This window comes from Chiloscyllium plagiosum, chromosome 41 (assembly GCF_004010195.1).
Source record: "Chiloscyllium plagiosum isolate BGI_BamShark_2017 chromosome 41, ASM401019v2, whole genome shotgun sequence".
Classification (NCBI taxonomy): Eukaryota; Metazoa; Chordata; class Chondrichthyes; order Orectolobiformes; family Hemiscylliidae; genus Chiloscyllium; species Chiloscyllium plagiosum.
This window is the reverse complement of record NC_057750.1, coordinates 19,239,496-19,250,131: the sequence shown is the minus strand read 5'-3', so window position 1 is coordinate 19,250,131 and position 10,636 is coordinate 19,239,496. Positions and strand designations below refer to the sequence as shown.

At 40.9% G+C, this 10,636-nt stretch overlaps 1 protein-coding gene across 2 annotated transcripts in view; it reads left to right on the top strand.

Moving 5' to 3' along the window:
• The first annotated feature begins 439 nt into the window (after positions 1-439).
• The window catches only part of si:ch1073-83n3.2, a 33,753-nt gene continuing 23,556 nt past the window's right edge, over positions 440-10,636 (top strand). The window contains exon 1 of one of the 2 annotated variants that reach the window (XR_006309884.1): positions 440-520. Coding sequence is in view for 1 of the 2 variants with exons in the window: in XM_043681065.1 (XP_043537000.1) it covers positions 478-520 (43 nt within the window). In the remaining variant the exon portion in view is untranslated. The remainder of the gene's footprint in view (positions 521-10,636) is intronic. The other variant, XM_043681065.1, reaches the window with a different exon arrangement.

Below are 10,636 nucleotides of genomic sequence, written 5' to 3'. Positions count from 1 at the left end.
CCACTGCCCTCCTGGAATGAACATGGGCCATCAGGTCACTATCTCTCACGGGGAAATGAAGCATCGAGCTGGGATATTTCCCAACCTGAGCCCCCCCCTTCCCCCCCCCCACCTCTAAAATGAAAATTCGACTCGGTATCTCTCTCCAAGATGCTTTTTGACATGATGAGAATTCCCTGTGCTTTTATTTTAGCAAACTATCAATGATGCTTAATACTTGATTGGTGCTTGATTCCTTGATTGGTGTTTATGTAAGGCGCTGAGAGAAACAAGCTCTCTCATCCTCTGTTGTTCTCTTCTACCAGGGCCTGTGCATCAGCAATGTCACTAAAAATCCTTCTTTACTGTTCCAATTGGGTACATCTGATTATGACATCAGGACAAATTGCTCCCACCCCCACTGCACTTGCCTGGAATTGGCAGAATCTGTCAGTACTGGCTGGAGGATCACAGAGCTGGTGACAGCAATGCGTTAGAATGTGTTCTCGAGGGATTCATCAAGGATACCTGAAGAAATATGGTAAGGTTGTAAAACATGTCTTACTTATTTTTTCACAATGAGGAGACACAGCACCAGATTATAACAGACTCAATAACCTAGGGAAATTGACAAGCTTAAACAATGACGTACTGGACGAGTCATGACGATCAAATATTTTTAAACTGCCTTTTTAATCGTGGGAAATTATAGTATGGAAGAAATCTATGTGGCTCATCATGAATGTACTAATTTTTCAACGAGAACTTTACTCCAATCCATATCCCAATTTTTTTTCCCAATATTCTTTTAAAATCTTCCCCTTCAAATCCCTTTCCAATTCCTTTTCAGATGATCTTACAATCTCTCCCTCAATAATCCTCTAATGGTAAAATATTTCAAGCTTTAACCCCTCAGTGTAAAACACTCATCTTTTTCATTTATCCTTGTAGTCAACTTCCTCAGTCTTTATTTATGTTCAGAATCACCACACATTTTACCTTTATTATCCTTGGATGCACATTTGATGGACATTTGAATACATTAATCATGATATTTTTCAACATTAATGTTGTGATTGCTGTGTGCATGTTTTTCGGATTGAAACCATTGACAGTAGCTAGAAAGGTGAATGGTGTCTGTTACAGGGAGTAGAGCAGTAGTCTCAAAAAATGGGAGAAAAAAGTACAAGTATTAGAGGAAAATGCAACACATCAGAATTCAGTGAATAATAGGATGAAAATGTATGCATCCAAAATTATTAAAGTTTAAAATTATTCAGGTCCTTTGAGCACCTTCAATAATATAAATCTTCTGACATTTATATTACTGAAAGATATATACTTTATGATGCCTATAAAAATCATTAAGAGAAATTTGGTATGATTCCTTGCCCTTGATCCTAACCAGTTTGATACCTTCTTACTTAATATCAGTTTATAAACAGAGGGACAGTGAAAATACAGCAAGGGGCTAGTTAATTAATTCATGATAGATTAGAGTGGTGCTGGAAAAGCACAGCAGGTCAGGCAGCATCCGAGGAGCAGGAAAATCGATGTTTCGGGCAAAAGCTTTTCATCAGGAAAGAGGCTGGGAGCCTCTCTCCACCCCAGAGGAGAGAGCAGAAAGATTTTAAAAAGACATGCAATGCAATTTTTTTTTACCCAGAGACTGGTTGGTGTATGGAATGAACTTCCAGAGGAAGTGGTGGATGCGGGTACAGTTACAACATGTAAAAAAATTTAGATATGTATATGAAAAAGAAATATTTGAAGAGATATGGGCCAAGTTTAGTATGGGATTATAGTCGACATGGACTTGTTGGACCAAAGGGTCTGTTTCCATGCTCTATGACTTTATGTCTGCATGGTTCTCTAATGAGCATTATGACTTACTGTCAGTCACCTGCACTTCCTCATACCATTTAGTTAATTTTCATTTGAGCGTTATAGATTAGATTCCCTACAGTGTGGAAACAGGCCCTTCGGCCCAACCAGTCTACACCGACCCTTCGAAAAGCAACCCTTCCAGACCCATTTCCCTCTGACTAATGCACCTCACCTGCACCTCTTTGGATTGTGGGAGGAAACCAGAGCACCCGGAGGAAACCCACACAGAGAATGTGCAAACTCCACACAGACAGTCACCCAAGGCTGGAATCGAACCTGGGACCCTGGTGCTGTGAGGCAGCAGTGCTAACCACTGAGCCACCGTGCCGCCCTGAAGCTGCTTTCACTTCCTCATGTAGCATCCCAGACCAGAGCTCACTGAACAACAAACTTTTCCTCACATTGCCTCTCACCGATCATTTTCAATCAACATTCAATCACATGAATTAGGAGCTGAAGAAGACCATTCAGCACTTCAAACCTGCTCTGTTATTCAATAATGTCATACACCGTTTGTATTCCATTTGCTCCATATCAATTGATTTCCTTTAACAAGAATCTATTTAGCTCTGCCTTAAAAATCTTCAATGAACCTCTCTCCACCGCCTTCTGAGAGGGGTCCATAGCTATACAATCATTTAAGAGGAAGTATTTCCTTTTATCTTTGTCCTGAAGAGGGTTATTTGAGCCTTCAACTGTTGAAAACAGTTCTCTTCACTGTATCCTTTCTTGATCTGACACACCTCGATGAAGTCTTCTCTTCACCTTCCCATATTTAGGGAGGAAACCTCTAGCGTCTCTGATTTCTCCGCATTACTGAAGACCCACATCCCTGCAACTTTCCACTTTACCTATACTGCACTCTCTTTAGGGACTTGCTAGCATCTCTGACATGTAGTTGTTTATTCCACCTTAGGCCCAAGCAGTATTTTAGAGAGGCTTAGCAAAGCCATTTTGCTTCTGTGCTCTACACATTTATTAATAAAGCCCAGAAGATCACATTTGTTAGCCCTGCTGCCTCATAGCACCAGAGACTTGGGTTCTATTCCAGCCATAAGAGACTGTCTGCATGGAATTTGCATGTTCTCCATGTGTCTGAGTGGGATCCCCCCCCCCCCAACCCGGGTGCTCCGGCTTCCTCCCACAGTCCAAAGGTGTGCAACTTAGGTGCATTGCCCATGCTAAATTACCCTGCAGTGTTCAGAAATGTACAGGCAAGGTGGATTAATCATGACAATCGCAGGGCGAGTTGGGACTGGTTGGGCTGGTCTTTGGAGGATCAGTACAGACTTGTTGAGCCGAATAATTTTTCTGCATTGTAGAGCTTCTGCGATTCTATGATTTTTTAAACAGCTTGCAGACATCGCTCAATAATCCCAGATCTTCAAGCCACTCAGTGTGAAGTTGAAATGATTAATAGACAAATTTAAAATGTCAAAGCGCTTCCTTTCATACTAATAATTTCCGTGATACTTCAGTAGCAGCTTTCAGTGATAGCTCTTGACAGCCCACTCCTTTCTAACCCCCACCACTTTCAACTGTGCGTTCCAGAGTAGAGACATATCAGACTCAAAATGTTAACTTTATTTCTCTTTCCACAGATGGTGCTAGACCTACTAAGTTTCTCCAGCGCTTTCTGTTTTTATTGACCTAAACGGATGATTTATTATGTCACTGTTTATGGGATCTTTCTATCTACAAATCGGCTGCTGTGTTTCTTATTTTACTGAAGATCATTACATTTCGAAAGAACTTAATTGGCTGTGAAGTGTTTTTTATTCAGAGATTGTGAAAGAGGCTGTAAAAATGCATGTGTTTCCATTTATTGTGGGTAATGTCAGCCTTAAATATCTGATCACATTATGAATGAGATGGAGTAATTTAATGCATCTGAGAAAATGATGTTAACAGGTTTCCCGCGCACTTTATTCAAACTGCAGATGAAGTCAGACGCAGTGAGGGGATGGGATCTCAGAACATACTGTCCTATGCAAACCCGTGGAGAGCAATCAGCTTGTGAATGAGGGAGAAAAGCCAGGGAGGAAATGAATTCTGTTCCAGATTAAACAGCTCCAATCAAACATTACGGCATCCTGCTTTCAGGATTCTGCCCACATGGGGCCCTGAGTGCATTAGAGATTAATGCTGCAAAAAGCTGATTACTTCCTAATCCAGCAAGTATTATAGCCCATAAACATAACTTAATCAGTCTTTAATCTATCACTGCTTTCTCTCTCTCTCTCTCTCTCTCTCTCCATAGCTTTGAAGTATTATTAATTCACAGTGGATCATAATCTAATGCATGATTTTAATATGAATATGAAAGAGGGTTCAGAATGCATTTCAGAATGGGGATTATTTGAGACAGGACGATTAGGTAGCCATCAGAATGTTGCTCAATTAGGATAGTGGAAAGAGTAATGATAATGGGTGTGTGATTCTACAGGTTTATTTCATTAAATAGAAATCATTTGTAATACCATTATTTTAAAAGCTGAGTTTGCTTTTAGTCCAAATAAATTGATAATCTCAAGTTAAAAATAGTAATCTTTTAAAAAAGAAAGACTTTGTTTTGATTCCTTCATGAGATATGGGTATCGTTGGTTGGATCAGCATTTTTAGCTCATTTCTAACTGCCCTAGAGAACTCAGTCACGAGCTGCCAAGTGGAACCACTGCAGTCTGTTTTGCCCAGGTAAACCCTCAGTGCATTTTGAGAGGATTTTGGCTCAGTGACACTAAAGGAACAGCATTTTAATTCCAAATCAGGATGATAAATAGCTTGCAGAGGAGCTTTTGCTTGTGATTTTCCCATGTATGTGCTGCTCCTCACTGTCTCAATGGAACTGGTTGTGAGCTTGGAAAGTGCTGTCTGAAGAGCCTGGGAGAAATTGTGTAGTGCATCCTGTGGATGGTAGACATTGCTACTACTGTTGGTGGATGTTTGTGTCGATCAAGCAGGTTGTTTTTTCTTGGATGGTGTCAAGCTTTGTGAGTGTTGTAGAAATAACATTCATTCAGGTAAGTGGGTAACATTCCAGCACACACATAACTCATGTGGATCTATAGCCATTTACAGGATATCCCAAACATTTTGCAGCCAATGAAATAGTCTCAAGTGTACTCATTACTTTAAAGTAGGAAACACAGCAGTTGAATGTGCACAGTAGGATTCCATTAACAGCAATGTTGTAAGAACCAGACAATCTTTTTTTGACATTGGTTGAAGAATAATTATGTCTCCAACAGTAGAGTGAACCCTCGTACTCCCACACAAGTCTGAGATTAGAATTGTAGTAATGTCCAAGTGGATGTAACTGGAATTCATACTTCAAACTGAAACTGTGTTGAGGTGACTGGCTCAGTTGCTATCACTAAGAGGAACACTTGGGGAATCTGCTGAGAGTTAACACATTGGATGGATTCAGTTGTGTTAAAACTTCCCCCCTTCCCACTGCTAGGATGGTCTTTAGGATTGGTGAGATCAGGGGCAAGCTCTTTCACTGATGAATAATGGTCATCATTCGATTCTTAATTGGATTCAAATTCTACAAACTGCTGTGGTGGGATATGAACCCGGGTTCCTGGAACATTAGCTGGATCACTGGATTACCAAACTAGTGGTAGTACCAGTAGGCCATCACCTCCCCCTATCTAAAAGTGCAGTTCACCAAGTGCCACTTAACATTTTCTTGTAACCCTGCACATTATTCCTTGACAGATGATTATCCAATAATCATCGGAAAGTACCAATTAATTGAAAGGCGTTGAGAAACGTATCAGCCATGATCGAACAGCAGAGCAGATTCAATGGGCTGATTGATCTAATTCTACTCTGATATCTTATAGTCTTAATCCTGCCTCCATTGCACTCTCAGCTGATGCATTTTAAACTCGAACCACTTGCTGCATGCAAACAGTTTTCCACGTGCAGCCATTGCTTTTTGACCTTAAGTCTGTCCTGGTGTAGATACAATGAGCTGACTGCTTTTATCTGTGCCATAGCTTTGGTATGGATCAATGTGATCTCTGTTTCTCAATTCTTCCACCAATGTGTGGTCTTTCCTTCTGCAGAGCCCTCAGGATTTTGAACGCTGTGGTAATTGGATGCAAAGTCTGGACGTTTTCAGGCAATGAAAACATGTTGGAAGTGTTAATCTGTGAATGATTAAAGTAAAACATTTGCATGGATTAAGGGAAAGAGCAGAGGAAATGATTAGTAACCTCTGACATGATGCCAACTGGCGTCCTTTCTTATGCTGCTTATCTCTGATTCACTGATGGCATCTAACTAGGGATGGCAGTAATGTCAACCTGACCTTCTCATAAATTGTAAGAGAATCTCTTAACAATTAAGAGATTTGGCTTAAGATTGTGAGGTTTTTTTAAAAAAAACATAGTTCAATATTCATTGAAAGCTGGTTTATAAATGGTGCATTTAATTGAACTGGTTTAATTCAATTTAAGTGGTTTATTTAATTACTAACAATTAATTACAAACATACATCCGAATATATGAGTCAGGAACATGAACCTACTGTGCCCATTGATAGGACTGTGTTTACTCTCCTATTCATCCCCTCCCTGACATCCTTTGTCAATCAAGAAACTATTCGATTCGGCCTTAAACCAACTGATGCAGTTGAAGATGCTGTGCTCAAAGACATGCTTAAAAAAAGTCCTGTTTACTGGGTATGGTCATGGTTCCACCCGCCACGCAGAGACCCCAAGCTGCATTCGCTTCTCAGTGAACTCAGACGTCAAGCTAGGAAGGAAGGCAAGAGAATTCTTCATCATATTAACGAATCGATCATAAATCAATCGAAAACTGTATGAATGGTTGATATATCTCGTAGGTTTGAGGATTTGGCTAATACAGTTATTTTAAATGTGTTTGTGAGCACATGTTTTGGTTATTGATGTCCTGACACATGTGCACATGTTCCTGAGTGTCAGCAAGTTCATCCTTAGACATATCATAATTAACTTGAACTGTGTGTTGATTATAAACAAATTTCTCTGTTTTATTGTCAGTTGTAAATTTTATATTAGATTAGATTACATTACAGCGTGGAAACAGGCCCTTCAGCCTAACAAGTCCACACTGACCCGCCGAAGCGCAACCCACCCATACCCCTACATTTACCCCTTACCTAACACCACGGGCAATTTAGCATGGCCAATTCACCTGACCTGCACATCTTTGGACTTTGGGAGGAAACCGGAGCACCCGGAGGAAACCCACGCAGACACAGGGAGAATGTGCAAACTCCACACAGACAGTGTGAGGCGGGAATTGAACCCGGGTCTCTGGCGCTGTGAGGCAGCAGTGCTAACCACTGTGCCACCGTGCCACCCACAAAGCTTTTGTGAAGCTTTGCTTGTTCTCAATATTTATGTGCCATTAACATTGATTTTTGATGTGATGTGTGATTCTCTGCCTTGTTTTTGAATGTATTTCTATTATCTGTCCATCAATTCAAATTCCTAGCCTTCCCACAAGCTATGAGACTTGTGCTTCCCATGATTTCTGGCAGTACCTCTGTCTCACTGGTTCTGAATGGGCAACTGGAGGTATTCGTGACAGGAGTACTGACCAAGGCACAAGCCCGATCGAGGAGTCTCAACATTGATCCTGAGCCATCTGAGCCTGAAATGGCAAGGGCTGGGGACCATACGCAACTCATGCCTGGGAACCAAAATGCTCTGCCAGGCCCCACTTTTCTTGCCAATTCTCATGCATGCCGAAGGTCAGATACAATCTGGAAATAATTGCTATCAAGAATCCCAAAATTACAGAGCCCAATTATGAGTAAGGCTCAAGTTTGGTTTGAAATTGTAATTCTTGTAGTTAAAACGGTCGGAGTTCACATAGGAAAGCCGAGTTGGCATTGAAGTCATTACCTTCTTAGTCGATATGTTACTCTGCCCCAACTCACGGAGACATCAGAGAAACATGATGCTTGGCTCACTGCCCCAGAATTGTACGTCGGGCCTTCAGTAGAGTTACCAAATTTCCTGGATTCTCCAGGAATCAAATATAAATTTCTTCTTTACTCTGAGTCAAAAGATTATGGCTTTTATTTCCACTCCAGGAGTGCTACATATACATCAATCAAATTTAGTAAATGTGCTGCATTGAGGGACTTTTTAACAAATTCACTCATGGGATGGGCAAGCATTTATTGCTCATGTCTAGGTACCCTTGAGAACATGATGATGAGTTGCCTCCTTGAGCCACTGCTGTCGATGTGCAGTAGGTAGAATTACAGTGTTGCTAGGGAGGAAATTTCAGGCATTTGTCCCAATGACAATGAAGGAATAGAGATATATTTCTAAGCCAGAGTAGTGAGAGGCTTGGAGGGGAACTTCTAGATGGCGTTGTTGCCATGTATCTGCTGCCTTTGTCTTTCTAGGTGGTAGCAGTTGTGGATTTGAAAGGCACTGTCTAAGGATCTTTGGTGAATTTTAGCTCCCTTAAGTAGAACAGGGAACTTTCCTGATGTCCTGGGCAACGTTTATTCCTCAAACATCATCAGAAAAACAAACTAACTGCTGATTATCATATTGCTGTTTTGTAAGAATTTGTATTTCTATATGACAGCAGTGATTACACTTCAAAATGACATTAATGGGTGTAAAACACTTTGAGACTTTCCAAGATGTGAAAGCTGTTCTTGAAAGGAAAGTCTTTTTCTGTTGGACACTAATATGAGCAATCAGGGAATTACCAACAGACTATTAGAAAATAGTGTGTTTTATTTGCACACTTTTAAAAATTAGTCTTGAAGTAATTGGTGTTTTGGATAAATGCTTTTTGACTGGACATAGTTTTTACAGATGGAAAGACATGTGACAAATTCTCCAGAGATATGACAGCTGGAGCTGACAACATATATCTCTATTCATGAAACGGAAATTGTTCCAAGAGGAGGAATTGGCATTTAGGTCCCACATTAAAACTGGTCATGTGAAGTTCCGGAGATGGAAGTGGAAAGGCAGAGAAGTTTATGGAAAGAATTCCAGAGTGGGATCTCTGCTGCCAAAGGCAAAACTTTGGTCATCATCTTTAGGGGAGGAAGGAAGTAGAATTCAATCCAACGCACAGAATAAGTGCAATAAAGTCTTGTACTTATTCTTCAAAGAGAGACAATTGTAAATATTTTCAATCAACGTATCCAGATATGTATGACACGCATCTGGAGCAAATGAGACCTGAATCCACGGCTTCTTGTTTAGAGGTAGGGACACTACACATAGTGAAAGCCTGTGCAAACAGTGTTACTGTATAGTCAGTCGTATCACTGAGCAATATACAGAAAAGGTTCTGTAATTGGGCATGAGCTAATTCACATCAAGTACAACACTGTTTACAAAAGATCAAGCTACTTCTCAAATAGGAAGTGGTGAATGCAGCTTAAAGTTGAAATCAGGTGAAGGCTTATTCAAGAATTCACTTTGAGTTTATTCTGAAAGCTGCTTCTAAAACCATGTACTGTGGCTGCCTCACTTTCAAAAACTACCTTGTAAAGTGAACGAGGCAGTTCTCCTTTTGTGGCCTTAGCCAGCCTCGTGCATTCTCTTCATCAATCCCTCTCCCTCTCCACTTCCCCTGCTTCCTTCAGTGTTCTCCTTAAAATTGATACTTCACCAAACTCTGCCAGCCTTCCTCATGAAAATTACCTTGGTTTGGAAACCACGTTTCTCCTGAGCTTTGTCTGGAAGTTAATTGCAGGTTGATTCTTTTTCAGTGCTGGGGATGCATATGCTCAAACAAATGGTAGATATTGAATATTAACTGGGGGCTCAAAGGGAAACAACCCTTCTAAAAATGGTTTTGACCTGTGTTGAAGTCAAAAGGATTGTGGCTGCAAAAGCTACGGGGTGGAGATTTGCTTGTCCCTTGGTTGTCCACCCATTATCAACTCATTGATCCACCCGTTATCAACTCATTGAAAGTTCCAGAATGGAACCTCAGTCGTAAGTATTAAGTGAATGTTCCTTGGAACCTACTGGAAAATATTTGCATGAATTGGTGTCCTCAGAAGCCAAGCAAGATACAATTCAATGTAAAATCATGAGGAGCATGGATAGGATAAATAGATAAAGTCTCTTCCCTGGGGTGGGGGAGTCCAGAGCTAGAGAGCAAAGGTTTAGGGTGAGAGGGGAAAGATATAGAAGAGACCTAAGAAGCAACTTTTTCACGCAGAGGGTGGCATGTGTATGGAATGAGCTGCCAGAGGAAGTGATGGAGGTTGGTACAATTGCAATATTTAAAAGGCATCTGGATGGGTACATGAATAAGAAGGGTTTGGAGGGATATGGGCCGGGTGCTGGCAAGTAGGATGAGATTGAGTTGGGATATCTAGTCGGCATGGATGAGTTGGACCGAAGGGTCTGTTTCCGTGCTGTACATCTCCATGACTCTATGACTCTATGACCTGTGATGTTATGATTTTGGAGTTTTAAGTGAACTGGCCAGTTATATCTCATTGATTTTTTTTCTTTTCATTTATTCCTTGACTGTGTTTATTTGACTATCTGAAGACAATTTTAACTGTTCCACTGAAACATGGCTTTGTTTTGGAGTTTTGCTGTGGGCTGACTGAGTGACCCTCTAGGCAAAAGTGAGGACTGCAGATGCTGGAAACCAGAGTTTAGATTAGAGTGGTGCTGGAAAAGCACAGCAGATCAGGCAGCATCTGAGGAGCAAGAAAATCGATGTTTCGGGCAAAAACCCTTCATTCAGGAATAGAGCAAGGGAGCCTCCA